At 38.2% G+C, this 15923-nt stretch overlaps 3 protein-coding genes across 4 annotated transcripts; 2 read left to right on the forward strand and 1 right to left on the reverse strand.

Moving 5' to 3' along the window:
* The first annotated feature begins 107 nt into the window (after positions 1-107).
* LOC103320865 (gamma carbonic anhydrase 1) lies at positions 108-3362 on the forward strand. The gene is given in 6 exon segments (XM_008222605.3): positions 108-323; positions 876-1019; positions 1714-1839; positions 1941-2005; positions 2007-2093; positions 2800-3362. Coding segments are annotated over 6 exon segments (819 nt in total). The 5' UTR covers positions 108-208; the 3' UTR covers positions 3082-3362.
* A 2360-nt stretch (positions 3363-5722) lies between these two features.
* Positions 5723-8773, forward strand: LOC103320866 (pfkB-like carbohydrate kinase family protein). Of its 2 annotated transcripts, none has more exons than XM_008222606.3 (8): positions 5723-6034; positions 6283-6546; positions 6642-6719; positions 6868-6906; positions 7102-7209; positions 7774-7871; positions 8071-8191; positions 8282-8773. In XM_008222606.3, the coding sequence occupies exons 1-8, from the start codon at positions 5867-5869 to the stop codon at positions 8528-8530; spliced, it is 1125 nt and encodes a 374-aa protein (XP_008220828.2). In that variant the 5' UTR covers positions 5723-5866; the 3' UTR covers positions 8531-8773. The 2 variants fall into 2 exon arrangements, with proteins under 2 accessions (XP_008220828.2, XP_088902599.1); XM_089046473.1 differs by having other exon boundaries at positions 5769-6034; positions 6853-6906.
* Positions 8774-10812: 2039 nt separating this feature from the next.
* LOC103320867 (proteasome subunit alpha type-1-B) lies at positions 10813-13741 on the reverse strand. The gene is made up of 2 exons (XM_008222607.2): positions 13230-13741; positions 10813-11580 (listed from the first exon to the last, which is right to left on the reverse strand). The coding sequence occupies exons 1-2, from the start codon at positions 13578-13580 to the stop codon at positions 11074-11076; spliced, it is 858 nt and encodes a 285-aa protein (XP_008220829.2). The 5' UTR covers positions 13581-13741; the 3' UTR covers positions 10813-11073.
* Between the last annotated feature and the right edge of the window lie 2182 nt (positions 13742-15923).

Raw genomic sequence — 15923 nt, forward strand, 5'->3', positions numbered from 1 at the left:
GGAAACGAGGGGATGTTTTAGTAATTTCAAAACCGGGAGTATGAAAATCCTATTCTACCCTCCCAATGCTTCGGGATATTCTACCCTACCCCTTCCAATTTGGGCCATTTCCTTGTTTCTCCGGTCTGCTTCACATCAGACATACACAGAGACTCAGAGGAAGTGGCAGTGAGTGGAGCTGTTGGTAGCTGGTGGAAGTGACAAGAAGATGGGGACTTTAGGAAGAGTAATATACACCGTCGGATTCTGGATTAGGGAGACAGGTCAGGCAGTTGATCGCCTCGGCAGCCGCCTCCAAGGCAGCTACTACTTCAAAGAGCAGCGTACTTCTCGCCTTTTCCTAACCCTAGATCCATCTTTATATTAACCTTTGAATTTCGGATTGAATTTTTCTTTACTAATTTATGGTCTGTTTGGTTCTCTTTTCGGGTTGATTTAAACATCGCAGCTGTAGAATTAGTATAAAGTCTATGGCTTTGCTTTCAGTTTTACCTGATTGTTTTACATTGCCAATTTCCTTCTAGTTCCTGGACTATTGTTGGTCGGTTACGGATATTGTCTTAAATGTAAGAATGTGTATCACTGCCCACTAGTGGATTACTATCAAGCTAGTATTAATTTAAAAATTAGTTAATGGGCATTCGTGGAATCGTGAAATATTTATCATTTTTGTAAAATCAAGAAAGAGGAGGAACTAAAAGAATGAAAATGGACAAATTTATAATCTGCATCCGTAGTTTAGCTCACCTATTTTGAAAAGCTAATATGTTGTAGCATAACATGTCCTTCGTTTGTTTACATGTAAGATTCAGGGTTCTCTGGTTTTGCTTTCTTTTTTCCATGCAAGAGGGTAGTTATTATGTTCTTTCCTGTAGTGTCTCGGCATCGGACTCTGATGAACATATTCGATAAAGCTCCTGTGGTTGACAAGGATGTATTTGTGGCCCCAAGTGCCTCTGTCATTGGCGATGTTCAAGTGGGAAGAGGGTCTTCTATTTGGTATGGATGTGTTTTGAGAGGTAAGAACTCCTTTTGAGGCACAGTAATAAACGACATATACATGATTTTCTAATTACTGTGGGACTTTTGGAAAACGAAAGTACATTCTCCCTATGCTGCTTCTTTTTTGTCGATGAGCTGATGATCTGGGCATCATATGTAGAACCTCTTTATTCTTTTTCATTTGTTAGGTTATACATACATATGTTGCTGATAACCTCTTTGCATGTTCGTTTAAATTGTTACTGATGCACTTTGCATAATCCGTAGAGTTTTATATCAAATGATCTTCAGGCAAGACAATCAATTTGGAGATGAAACTAGAAATAGGCTTCAGCTTATTACTTACCTTTTATTGGGGGAATATGCAGTGTCGGCTGTTCTTGTTTGTCTTTCTCGTAGTTTAAACTTTGTACATTTGTGTCCTGTTTCTCATTTTATATGGAGGTTAGCAATGATAAGAGTAGTGCCTGCCTTTGAAATTGTCTACTTAAAGTTATTGAACTAGTTTACCATGTAGTTTGGTAGTTTTATAGTGTGGTAACTGGTTAGATATAGGACTTCACCAACATGTAGTCCATTTATTGTCCGTGGAAAATTCTGGTTTGTTGTCCATTTAGGTATATGGATATAAGTTGTTTTGGTCTATGGAAAATTTTGGGGAATATTTATAGTGGATTTTGGTGGTAATTTGTAAAATTTATTTGCACGCAGGTGATGTGAACAACATCGTTGTTGGATCTGGAACTAACATACAGGACAACTCCCTAGTCCATGTGGCTAAGTCTAATTTAAGTGGGAAGGTGTTACCAACCATTATTGGGGACAATGTTACTGTAGGTGAGTTATTATGCTGTCAGAGATATGTTTTATGTGAATTAGCTTGATGGTAGTCTGATTAATTTTCTATAAATTGTGAAACAAAAATTTGCATTGAGCAGGCCACAGTGCTGTTATACATGGCTGTACTGTTGAGGATGAGGCCTTTGTTGGTATGGGAGCCACACTTGCTTGATGGTGTTGTTGTTGAGAAACATGCCATGGTCGCTGCTGGAGCCCTGGTGAGACAGAATACAAGGATCCCCAGTGGAGAGGTATGTTTAAAATCCCTTCTACTGACCCTCTTTATCTATGTATTTGCAAAGAATATTGGAAGTAGTAGCTGAGAATTTGGATCTATTGCTGTTATCACTATCCAGATCACTGACCCTTAACGTGTTTTGCTTTGTTTTCAAAAGAATAAACAAAAAAATGTGAAATTCTATGAGTTATGATTGTGCCTGGACAAAGTTAAGAATTCCATACGGCCTTACTTCTATCAAAACGGCCTTGTTATATTCTAACATCTAGTTAAGAACTCTATTGAATGCACAAGCTTAACCCAATTATACCATGTTCAAGGAGGGTGACATAAAGTGACACAGGGATGAATGGTGTGGGAGTCTATGTTCTTTTTTTAACCATTCTCATGACCTGCCGCCAGTGATCAAAATTTCAAAATTTACAGATTCTGGTTAAAGAAGTTGAGTTATACTAGCAAAATTTTGTTCTTTGATGTCCATTTTAGAAATAAATGGGGAGGTATATAAATTATTTTGAAATCTGGCGGTTGAGCAATCCTGTTACAATTAAAACATTGGTACTGTGTAAAAACAAAACCCTTATTAATGTTTTTACCGAGCTGGAAATGGTATGTTACGATTTCAGATTCAGCTTTATCCAGCCAGGCTAAAGTTGGGGCTTTCCTTTCTGGCAGCTAATAGAAAGCAATAAAATACATTTGTGAAATATATATTGCAGGTATGGGGAGGTAATCCAGCAAAATTCTTGAGGAAGCTCACAGATGAGGAAAAAGCCTTCATCTCCCAGTCAGCCACCAATTATACCAACCTTGCACAAGTCCATGCAGCTGAGAATGGGAAGTCCTTTGATGAAATCGAGTTTGAGAAGGTCCTCCGCAAGAAGTTTGCTCGACAGGATGAGGAGTATGACTCAATGCTGGGTGTTGTTCGTGAAATTCCCCCAGAACTTATTCTTCCAGATAATGTATTACCAGATAAAGCACCAAAGGACCAAAAATGATTTCGTTAGTTGTTTTGTTTTTCCTCTTTCAACTCAAATCTTGAGAGATTTGGCGTCAAGGAATATTTGTTGTTAGGTGCAAATACACGGAAAAGGTATCATTTCCTTTCCCAATAATACCCGACATGTTTTAGGGGCAGAACTATGAGTCTTTTCTAGCCATTGGATCTACTCTTTTCGCGTTTTTTTGTTCGGAAACAATATTTTCTGCTTTGGCAGTTTGTATGTTGATGATGTTTTTTACTTCTTTCTTGTATCCAAGGTACCTAGGTTCTCGATGACTTGGTTGATTTGCACATCCATCTATCTAGTAATGACTCATATTAAGGCATAACATGACACATCTCTTCCTGCAAGCGAACGTTTGGCACTGCTATTTTGTTTCTTGGTCATTCTAATGTCCCCTCGCATGAAATGAAAGATTATACTCAAATAGACGACACGTGAGAAGATGAAATAACAGAGTTGTGGTTGAGCCTCTTGTAAAAGCAAGTTATTCCATACAACAGTAACCTCTCAGATGCATAAGCTGACCAGCTAAAACCCTAATCCCAAGCCTACTAGCCTAGGCACTAAGGCAGCCACACACATGCATGATTATATTATTTTTTTTGGGTTCTTGCAGGAAGGAATGGTGTCGAAGCAAAACTTCCGCCATTAATTTTGCATAAAAATTTACGGATAAAGACATGTAGATGACACGGTAATAATGCAGATTGCAGATAAAGTTCTGGGTATATTGTATTGTTTATGCTCCATTGTCGAATCTTTTTGGAAACAATTATTGGCTGATCGGATCTTAGAAAGCTGAAATCCGTGATTTCAGTTCAAAGTGAAAGAAAAAGCTGTCTCAGCAATCATTCAATTGAATTAAGGGCGCCCGAGATGAAGGAGGAATTCGTCCAAACTGCTGTTTGTTTCTTCGTTTTCATTTTGGAAGAAGAAAATTTCCATTGGATCTGGCCATTTGCTTCAAGCCTCACCATTAGCTAATTTAGCTTATACCTCCTAGCTAGCCTCCTGTGCCCACGGGTTGAAAGTTTGTTTGCGTGTACGCACAAACACACAAATTCAAACCATACACCTTTTCTCCTTAAAACACGGAGAAATGTGTATAAAACATGTTGCATGGAAATTTTATCCACCTCGGACGCTAAACCGGATTTATGATGTGATGGAACATCTGTCATTTGGATGGGTGGTGGTGTAGGGAAGCCCCGCGCCTATTAAAACAAAACAACACAACCAGTACATGTGATTTGATTCTTCACTATTTTTAGTTTCGTTCTGGATTCTTTTTGAATGATACGTTGCTATTCTAGTCTAGTATTAGAGAAACCCAGTTCTTTCTGAAAATGTGGTACATCTCTTTTCAACTCTAGTTCATGAATTATGAACATTATTACCATATACAGAGTAGAAACTTGGAATATATAATGCTTTTGGCTTCCAGACTTTCATTACAGGAACATCATTATCAGAAGGACTTCAAATCTTTTAGTTAAGAACAATATAATACAGAATCTCTGCCATAATGATAGACCCTACCCTCCGTATAAAAAAACAGATAGACCCTATCCTACTCTTTCCGTCCAGGGAATAATAAAGGGCCCACTTTGTATAGAAATAAAATCTAATAATATTTTAGAATTAAAAAAAAAATAGGGTAGTTATATTTCATAAAAATAGGATTCATTATCTGATTTTTATTTTTTTAATATAAAAATTATGAATTTACAATATTATCCTCATTTAATTAATAATTTTAATTCTTAATGTTTGTATTAACTAAGAGTATTTTCTAGTATTTTGAATGTTTTACTATTCTTAGCTTTTTGCTTTATATATATATATATATATGAAAAATTAGGATATGTTAATGAAAAATTAGCATGCGTTGTAATAAAAGAGAGTTAAACAACTTTAATTTTATAGATCTCTGTTATAATTAAGGAGTGCTGCTATTTCCACCTATCTGTCTTATTTTCCTATTCGTTTTATTTTCAAATTTTTAATTTACCCTTTTTATAAAATGACTTATAAGGACTTCAACCCAACCCCTCCCTCCCTCGCACTTTTCTGCATTCATGGCGCCACTTGAGGACGGGGTATATGTAAATTATAGCTTCTGAAGTATCTCTACTATTGGAACATCGTGTTAAAAGATGATCATTCTAAATTCTAATATGACGTCGGTTTCTTTTAGGTGTATCTCTCAGGTGGTCATTTGGAAACTAAAAGTGATGGAGGGAACATCATTTTATCGTAAAGGTACAAATTGCATTGGATTATTTCTATTTATTATCAGGAAGTGGAATTCCTGGATGAAAGAAATAATGTTACTTGGGTTTAATTTTTTGCTTTAATTTTTAGTTTTGTTTGAATTAATAATTAAATAGTATTTTAGGAATAATATAGTGTTGAAATATAAAATTATATTTTTTCAAATTTACATAATGAATGGAAATAACAGCACTGTAATTAAAAAAGATAACAACAAAATATGAAAAACAAAAATTCGTCAATATATATAAATTTGTAAAAATAATAAAAGAAGTCCTGAATTTGAGGGCAATTTAGGGAGTTAACAAAAAAAACAAGAACAAGAATAAGGGTGTAGGCCCCGCTCAGGCTTTGGACTGGACCTGTAACCTTACAATTTGCAAACGGCGCCTCCCCTGCTTTGGTTGCAGAGTCTATAAATGCATGACATCGACAAACTTAGTGTGAAGAGAGAGCGAGAGCAAAGTCCCAATTCCCAAAGACCAGAGCCAGAGGGCCGAAAATGGGAGCAGAAGCCTTGCCCGTCACCGCCAACCTCAACAATAACTGCAGCGGAGGCGAGGCTCCTCTGGTATTGGGACTACAGGCATCCGCCCTCGTCGACCATGTGGCCCGCGTCGATTGGTCCTTGCTCGATCAACTCACAGGCGAGCGCGGTGGCTCCATTCCTGTAACCCCTTTATGACTTTATAGCTTCTGCCTTCTTTTTTCTTGTTTTTAGCTACTTGGGTTTTGCCAATTTTGGATGGTTTATTGCTTTTATGCCCAATTTGGAATTCACGGGTTTGTTAGTTAGCTAGTACATAGCATTCATTGATATCAAATGAGTTTGGTTGTGGGTATTTAATGTTGCTCTGTATTCTCTGTGCAAGCAAAAAGTTAAAGACTTTAGCTTTTGTCACATACTGTATGGTGTAGGTTGCAATTGAAGAGCTTGAGCACATACTGGGTGAGGTGAAGACCCATATTATCTCATCCCCTGATGATTCCTTGCCCATGAAAACAATAGCCGGGGGCAGTGTAGCCAATACTATCAGAGGGCTGAGTGCTGGGTTTGGAATCTCCTGTGGAATAATTGGTGCCTGTGGGGATGATGAGCAAGGCCAGTTATTTGTCAGTAACATGAGCTCTCATGCTGTGAGCCTCTCAAGATTGAGGATGAAGAAGGGACCCACAGCTCAGGTTTAGCTAAATATCGTTTTTTTTTTTTGGGCATTTGAACATTTAGCTTATAGATGTTAGGTGCTGAAGCATTGTAAGTAATTGATGTCATACAGTGCGTTTGCTTGGTTGATGCCTTGGGCAATCGTACAATGCGTCCCTGTCTCTCAAGTGCTGTGAAACTTCACCCTCAGGTGCATGACTCTTTCTATGTCCATATATGCATGCATATCTGCATGTCTGTGTGCATGCTTGTGTGTGTGCGTGTGTGGTGTGTGCCTGAGCTCTTTGACAATTTCTTCGAATGAGCTTACAAAGAATTATTAGAATTATGTTATTCAGGCAGATGACTTGACAAGAGCGGATTTTAAGGGGTGTAAGGTTAGTTTCTTCTCTACTTGCTAAAATTTAAGTTTTACTCCAACAAAGTGTAATACCATAATGCGCTTTAGACACACAATCATGTATGAAACTTTGACCTCGGATTCAGTAATAGAGTTCATGCCATAAACTTGAAATGTTTGGAAAATTTGTAGCCCCGTAGATACAACTGTTGATATCTCTTTTTTCTTGCAGTGGCTGTTGTTGAGGTATGGTATTATCAATTTGGAAGTGATTCAAGCTGCTATACGGATTGCCAAACAAGAGGGTCTTTTCGTGTCCATGGACTTGGCCAGCTTTGAGGTACGAGTTTTTCTTTTCTTTGGTTGAGATTCTTTCATTTGGAACAATGGACTTCTCCAAATTTGCTTTTGAAACTAGTTAAGTTTGAGAATGAATAATTTAAACTTGTATGATAAGAGTATATTTTCATGCTACATTCTTTTTTTTCTTTTTTGGGATAAAGCCCAATCAACCAACAAACAAGAGACTAACGGAGAATACCAGTCTAGAAAACCCTATATAAATGGGGCTATCTAAGATAGTACAGCCAAGATCGAAGTCCATTCCAGAGCTAGCTAAAGCATCTGCTATGATAGTTATCTCCCTGTAAATATACTTAAGGCCACACGACCAATCCCTTTAAAGAAACTCCTGCTACATTTGATGTGATATCAAACTTGTTTCTTAAATCTCAATCCTGCTGCAACCGCATTGATGTAGAATCTTGTGTTTGCTAGCAAAGTGAAAACGCACTTTTCTGTTTGGCCTTTAACCTTTCTTTCTTTTTTTTTCCTTCTTGCGGCTGTTTAATATCAAATTTTAGGTCTCTGTCTATTATCTTATATAGTCTTTAACATTACCCAGATGGTTCGCAACTTTAGATCACCTCTTCTGCAGTTGCTGGAGTCAGGGGGCATAGACCTCTGCTTTGCTAATGAGGATGAAGCAACAGAGTTGCTAAGGTGGCTTTCATTTGGTTGGAATTGTAACATGTTGAACTGTTCACCCAGTTTTGATGAAATAAAGTTGACTCTACTAATACTTGAGGAAAAATGTTTTACTTTTCTTCTACCATTAGGCACCAATTTGGCAGATGTTCTCTTTTCTATTTTTCTCTTTTGGGAGCCGAAGTTGTAATATGGTGTTTAATTTCTCTTATAGATGCACTGAGGGTGAACAAAAAGCTGATCCTGAGGCTGCACTTGAATTTCTGGCAAAACATTGCCGGTGGGCAGTGGTGACGTTAGGCCCCAATGGATGCATTGCAAAGCAGGGAAAAGAGGTCAGTAACTTAGTAACAATTTTCTCAGTGTTATATTTATAAAGTTGATTAACAAGGGTATGTTATAAAAATTTTGGTTTAATATGTCAGATTGTGAGAGTTCCAGCCATAGGGAAAGCCAATGCAGTGGATGCCACAGGAGCAGGAGACCTGTTTGCAAGTGGATTTTTGTATGGATTGGTGAAGGGATTATCTCTGGAGGAATGCTGCAAAGTGGGATCATGCAGTGGCGGATCTGTTATTCGCTCACTCGGGGGCGAGGTCACCCCTGAGAATTGGCAATGGATGTACAAGCAGATGCAGACCAAGGGCCTCACTCTTCCTGATATCCCCAAATGATTTTTAAAAATTTTGTTATTTTATCAGAGAAGTGATTATTTTGATTTCCATGGCTACTAGCCCTCTATATATCTTTTAAAAACAAGGGGCAGCTATGGTTGCGTTCTGAGGCTGACTGGACTACCGCATACAATAGAGAATATGAGGAGTGGATCCTGAATAGTTCGAGGCTTTATGCGCTTGAATGGTTTGTGTCGGTTTGCTATGTTTAGTGATTTTGCAAATTTTTAACCGTTATCATAATGTTGCCTTCTCTTTCATCTTTTTTCTGTTTTTCTCTCCCCGGGGTTGAACAAGTGCCGAACGACCATTTAAAATTTCAATAATGGAATTTGAAATTGTTGAGGCCTCGGTCCAATGCAATGCCTTATTAAGAAAAAGACCCGATTCGAAGCATGCAGAATTCGTCATGCACGCTTTCACGAGCCACGACCACGTACCATGCCAAATAAATATGCAATTTATCACGTTAAGAATTAAAATGAGCCTATAAAAGGCATTGGCTCTACAAACTCATGCTAATTATTTCGTCAAGCATTATGTCTCTTTTCAAAGACTATAAAATTCAAGCACACCAATTGACATGTCATGCCAAGCAGAAAATCATTATTTCACACATAGCCACGCTACAAGCTTAAGTGGGCCCAAGCCACGCAAATGCCCGGACTTGCTTGAGTGGGTTGTGGTATGAACGAGCTTTCATGGGCCCGTTGATAAGCCAAGAAATGGAAGTTTTGGGCTGCTTAGCCCCAAAACTCAAGCTCATTTCTTGAACCCAAACATATGGGTTAACATGAGATAGGGGAGAAAATGATCCAATGCCTTATGAGGATATCTTATAGTCTGCCATAGCACTTAGACAAAGCCAACATCAATAGAATGCCTAAAATCAACAAAGCCTTTTCCAGCAGTTTGACGAAAACCCATCGCACACTGGAAATAATAGGCCAACGACCCAATATTGCACACGAGCCCAACCTAGCGACTTGTAGAAAAGCTGGCGCCGTACTCCATCCTTGTTAGGACTCCAAGATGGTCAAATATGAAGCCATGACAGAGACCAATAGAAATCTATGAGTGTAGGAAGAAGACCCAGTGGACAAAAGCTCCACCTATCTCCTTTTCCGTTGCAAGCTCTGTTTTGCACTCTACCCCTACAGAGAAAAACCAGCTGTGCCAAAACCTTGGAACCACAAAGAACTCCTTACATATGCGCCTTGGATGAGAGAATTTTACCAAATAGAATTGAGTGGAAAGAAGCAACGAAAAAGGGAGGAAAATGTTAGATGAAATTAGGGTTCTTCAAGCCTATAAAATGGAGCTTCTTCTACTCAGCAAAATCAACCATTCAGAGCCTGACCAAGCTTTGTCAAGCATCTGAGAATTTACTCAAGCCACCCAATCTTCTTCTTCGTTTGTTTTCTTCTTCCCTTAAGGTAGAAATCGTTCTAATCTTCCTCTGCCCACTGCAAACCTTTGTTCTTTGTAAGAAATTCATGCTTCTATCTCTCTCTAAAATTGCTAAACTTGTGAAAGCTTAGCTCCCATGCCACAAGCTCCTCATGCTAAACATTAATCAATCTATCATGTTTATTTGACTATTGATGAAAAGAACCTGAGAGTGTTTTTTCTAGAGTCGCATCAAGCTCTTCAAAAACTCTTTTGGGAGCCTGGTTTCTGAACTCAGACACTTGGGGAATCTTGGTTCATTTTCCTCTTACGGCAACCCAAGCCATTCGTCAGGCTGCTGGAACAAAAAGACCCCCAAAGAAATCAATTGTAATAGCATTATAATTAATTGGTTAAATTTAAAATTGAAAGTAAAGCAAAGAGCGTTTACCTCTACACCGGACTTTATATGTTTGACTCTCTCACCCTATACTGCTTGTATAAAAAATAAAAATAAAAATTATTGAAAAAAAGAAATTGAAAAGTGATGGCAATGCCACATTTCTTAAGCAAACCACATTTTTCCTCTTAAAATCTGTCACAAATAATGCTAACGAGTAAACTACCACTACTTGGTGAAGCGAGAAGCAGTTACTTGAGAACGGAACTTCACTAGTGTGACCAATGCTTCGTAGATCGAGTCAAATGTTTTTGTGTAGCTCGAAAACCTTGTGGATGCACGAAAGATAAATTGTTTGCGGATGATCTTAAGTTGCAGAGCTCGCAAGATTTTTATCTGTTATAACATTAAGATACCCCAGGCATCAGTTTTACGTTTGCCCATACACGGGTGCATCCAGAAATAAACCATTCCATAACAATGTATAACAAGGTTGGGCATAATCAATAAGTTCAATATATCTCAACGGTAGCTATTGAATGTAAAGTTCATCTAACCAGAGGCCACCGTCAAAATGTTCTTGCTAATGAGGCAGGTAACTTGCATAACCTTGTAAAGTTGTAAGAGAAAAGAAAAAGAAAGGGCAAAGGTTCAACAATAAATTGTTATCTTATACAATACCATCCATACTCTTAAGAAACACATGCTAGAAAACCTCAATGAAAAGGTGGAAAGACAACTGATTCTAGCATCCTCAAATATCCATTGGAGCTACATCTGGTTCAGCAACAGCACCCTGGCCGGCACCATCACCATCACCAGCACCAGCTCCCTCTTCTGCAGCTGCTCCAGGCTCAGTAGCAACATCGGGTTCAGCAGCAGGAGGCTCGTCCTGCCCCACGATCTCAAATGCATCAATCAACTTCTGAACAGTATCCTGATCCAATATATGGAAAGGCTCCTCGACTCCTACCACAGCAATTGTGCATATGGAACTTCTCAGTTTTTCTCCCTGCAAGGTTTCCCTCGTCGCAATGAGGGCATCCTTGATCAGATCCTCCCGTGAAGAGTTCGTGAAGTTCTCAAACCTGCGTTCCAAGTATGTCTTAGCAGCTTGTGAGCGAGATCCTATTGCAAAAGCCTGGTATTCAAAGTAGTTTCCACTCGGGCAGTTATAATATAGGTGTGCTCCAGACTCATCCAAACCACCTACTAGTAGTCCAACACCGTATGGCCGTTTCCATGAGCGTTGAGTACAGACCTGAGATGAAGAAACATCTCTAAATGGACATACAAATAAACAGTGGTATAGATGTAGAAGATAATTGATTAGAAAGACCAAACGTAAATATTGAAGAGACATCAACCAAACATTAAGATTGAAGAGACATAACCAAATGATAAAATTGAAGAGACATCAAAAAGATTGGTTGCTCTTTTTGTGGCGGTTCTGCACAGTTTTGTTTCAAATCAGTAGGATTAAAGGGACAAATAGATTCAGCGTATAATAATACCAAAAGACCAATCCTCAAGCTAACATGACTGATTTCAAAACACAGCAAAATTAAAATTTGTCAATTCCTGAAGAATCTCAGGGTTCAACTTCAACTTATTAAGAGGTCACTGAAATGCAAATTGTGATGAACTTGACATTCTATTATCATTTAATAAGCAAAATATGCCAACTAATATGATCTTACCACCATTCTACTGAATTCATCAATTTGTACTCTTGTGGACCATCCACATTAGAATGCCACAAAGTTAAAGCTTAGGGGATTTGAGCTGAAGTCACGTATTGTATGTTTCATAAAGCTGTGTGATGAAGGCAGAAAATCTAACTACAAAATTCAAAAATTGTAATATAGAAGATACATGTGCCCACGTGAGTATATGCACCACAGACAGAGAAAGAGAGAGTGTGAGATAGAGAGAGAGTTCTTGTCTCAGTATACAGTGTGCAACGCAAATAAAATACACCTTTTTGATAAGTCGTATTAATGCACAATACACAGAAATAAAACTTCAAAAGTTCACCAAGTCTACTAACCTACAAACAATAGCTATATCTCTAAAAAAACAAGCCTACTTATTAATTATTGGCGAAATGGGATCCAGAAACAAATAAGACAATATGGAACCCTTAATGTATATTAACTATTCAATCCAAACTCTTCCACACATACATGTCCCAGGCAAGTCCATTCTACACCTTTCCAGTAAATCCTCAATTTCATTTTCCTTTCTCGCTCAAGTTAATTTACTTTGCTTGGGTAATTTACTGACAGAACCAACTAGTGTGTGTCAATTATTTCCTAAAGGTTCTGAAATACCAGCACTCAATGAAAGAAAAGAAAACAATTTGAAGTCACATTAACAACACAATCTAAACCCCAAAACCCTTATCCTATCCACCCCTCCTCCAAAAAAAACCTTACTTCAACATATGCTACTCAAAGAAATTTGATCTTTAACTTCGCATGATTGATACCCAAGGAGACCTATGACACAAGGGAACCGTAAGTAGCTAACTATATTGTTAAAACCCTAGCCCAACCACTCATTTCCTTTGTTAGCAATCCTAGGGTTCTAAATCTTTGGTTTCCCAGTAAACCGATCCCTCAACTTGGACTAAGGCGCCATACTTGATTGAGTTGAAAGGAAGTCTACAATTCTACTGGAAAAAAATGAAACACCAAATTCATATACCAATTTTCCTTCTTTGAGTCTCAATTTCCCAGAAACCCTGAGAAAAGGAATAAATTTCCCACAGCCCCACCTCCAGCAAAGCCCTAACCCCCAATTTCCCAATCCAACAACCCACACAAAACCCACTCAAACAAAACCATAAATTTACAGAAATGAGCAACAGAAACAGATTCAAAATTAGGGCTTGAGTACGCAACACACCTGAGCCTTATCGGCAAGCTGAACGACCAGTCGTCCGACAGGGAGCGGAGATTCATAAGTGTAGTTGTAGTTTATGCACTCCGATCGCATATATCGAGAGAGAACACGACCGTCGGCGGTGAGGCCGGCAATGGCGACGCCGATGTGGTCGTCGACCTTGAAAATCTTCTTCTGATGAGAAGAAAGCTCGGAGTTGGCCTTGTTGACGCAGGCAAGCACCACGTGGGACTTGGATCGGAGCCCAATGGCCGCCGAGCCTTGCTTCACGGCCTCCATCGCGTACTCCACCTGGAAAAGCCGCCCGGCTGGGCTCCATGTCGTCACATCTGTGTCGTACTGGTTTCTGAACATCTTTACGGCGTCGTTTCTTCTCTCTTGGCACAAAAACAGAGACTGCCCTTAACTTGCTGAAAACCTCTGGGTTTTTTATCGAGCTTTTCTTTTTGTTCAAGGCAAGTGAGACTGTGACTCTCCTCTGGTTGGGCAAAAGCGAACGAGGGGTTTTTGTGTTTTCTTTTCTCTTGCTCGTACTTGGTTAAAACATAATAAATAATAATGAAAATGAAATATGAAAACAATAATGTCTAGTCCAGTTAAGCCCAAAGTGTAAAGTAAGTCCATGGGCTACCAGTCCCGTTAGGCCTTGTTTGGTGGCCCATCTTGAATTTGATTGGAATTGAGTCCAAGCTATTCTTTATGTGTCTCAAAGAATTCAATAGTAAGAGCCTTATATATGGCTCTTAAGTGAGATCCTATTTCTTAATCGTTTGATCAAGTTAGTTAGCTTAATCCAACAGTCAAGAGATATGATCTTACCTAAGAGCCATATATAAGGCCCTCACTATAGAATGATTCGTTGAGTTTCACCTCTTTGTGTAGGACTTGTAAAAACAATATGTTAGATTTTTTTTTTTTTTTTTTTTTGAAAGGGGAACAGCTGGTGGCAAGCCACGCCATCCACCCCTTCCGGGACCCGGAGAGGCTACAGGGAATTTCACCCCGTCCCTAGCATACCAAATAACGGCCACATTTTTGTTATATTTTAATTGAAATAGTACAGTCTCATTCACCAAACATGACTTTAATGAATTAGGAGGGCATGGTTTTGGTTTCATTACATTTCCTCCAGGATAGGGGATTTTGTTTTTGATTTGTGAAATTCCATCAACAAAGCCTGCTGTACTGAGTTGGGGGTCACTAAGCTAAAAGCAAAAGCGAAAGGGTAAAAGGCACAAAATATCTAAGCTAATACTGATGGAGAGCCTTATGATAATCACATGCTTTATGCTTTTGTGTGTCCGGCTGCATTATTCAAGTTATGACTGATCTAAGATTTTCATAAGATTCTTCCCCAAAAACTTGTCTCCTCAGTCCAAAGCGGGCAATTGCATATAATACATGGTTGTTTACTAGTTGTCAGCAAGATATTGCTTGAAACTTTTGCACATGGACGTGCATGTTGGGCATATATGATGCGCTTTTATACAAAGTAAAAGGTGAGTAGAATCGTTAAATGTAGGGTTTTAAGTAATTGAAAATTTTAATCAATTTACGTTTTCATCTGCGTAAATTAAGATAATTATTCATAGGCGTAATCATTCACAAACTTAACACATATTTGTGAAAAACGATTCACATCATGGAATTACTCAAAGTAAATGGTACAACTCAATTTTTTAAGCCAACAAAGGAGAGAATGAATTTGTGGATCACGCACTTAACATCCCCCATTAACATCCCCCATTGGCATTGCTTGGCTTGTAGACATGACCGTTAGATTCCAGTCATATTCAAATGATTGCTTGTACTACTGGTACGCAAATAACCGTTGGATTTTATAATCACATTCAAATGAATAATGAAAACCAATTAGAAGGAAAATGTGCTTTTGTATCCATCATTTCATTCGTGTTTATAAATCAACAAAAAAGTCCGAGTTTCATTGATTACTGAATTATAAGGCATCCTACAGCTATTCACTTTTAGAATAACTAGTGTGGTATTCTCTGCCTGCAACAATGACTTCTTTCTTTATGGGATATGCTTAGTTGTTGATAACTTGTGGACCTAAAATGCTAAAAAGTTATTTAAATATTTGAATTATTGGGAGTTTCTTTGCCCTTTTTCATTCTTTTCCCTTGATATTATTGGTTTTGGGAGATGCATCGAATGTTCTACATGGATCATCCAACTCCCCAAGTTGCCTCTTAATTTAATAAGTCACAATTGAATGTTTACACAATATATATTTCTTAGTGTGGGCATCTTCTAATTTCATTATCAAAACGAGGTCAGCCTTCAATTGAAATATTATTTTATTTTTTCCTTTTGTTTTCTCCCTTTAAAAAAAGGAAAATATTAGGAAATCATCTTTAAAGGGATCTCGAGTCTCTGCATTTAGAAAGTACACATTTACCCTTATTTCATAAAATCTCAAACATTCAAATCATCTAACGACTTAAAACAAGCCAAATCAGCTAAATGTGTTTTTGCCTTTATTAATGATAACGGTATTCGTTACTCCTTGTCTTATCCTCAAAACCAACTTCATCGCCACTCTCAATCTTTTCCATTTCTTTTTTTGATGAATAATCAGAAATTCCCAACCCGATCTTGTGAAACACCAACCCATTTCAAATTACCAAGCCTGCTTCTCAACCGACTCTGTAATTTACACAAACAGAAGGCCACTTC

The sequence above is a fragment of the Prunus mume genome, linkage group LG2 (assembly GCF_029339155.1).
Source record: "Prunus mume cultivar Tortuosa linkage group LG2, ASM2933915v1, whole genome shotgun sequence".
NCBI lineage: Eukaryota > Viridiplantae > Streptophyta > Magnoliopsida > Rosales > Rosaceae > Prunus > Prunus mume.

What these genes read in the sequence shown, in the direction of transcription:
- LOC103320866 (XM_089046473.1), top strand. Translation starts at nt 5,867, where the DNA reads ATGGGAGCAGAAGCCTTGCCCGTCACCGCCAACCTCAACAATAACTGC. An exon ending in AGCGCGGTGGCTCCATTCCT is followed by an intron (nt 6,035 to 6,282) that starts GTAACCCCTTTA and finishes TGTATGGTGTAG; the next exon opens with GTTGCAATTGAAGAGCTTGA. An exon ending in CTGTGAAACTTCACCCTCAG is followed by an intron (nt 6,720 to 6,852) that starts GTGCATGACTCT and finishes AAGAATTATTAG; the next exon opens with AATTATGTTATTCAGGCAGA.
- LOC103320867 (XM_008222607.2), bottom strand. Translation starts at nt 13,580, where the DNA reads ATGTTCAGAAACCAGTACGACACAGATGTGACGACATGGAGCCCAGCC. An exon ending in AGCTTGCCGATAAGGCTCAG is followed by an intron (nt 11,581 to 13,229) that starts GTGTGTTGCGTA and finishes TCTTCATCTCAG; the next exon opens with GTCTGTACTCAACGCTCATG.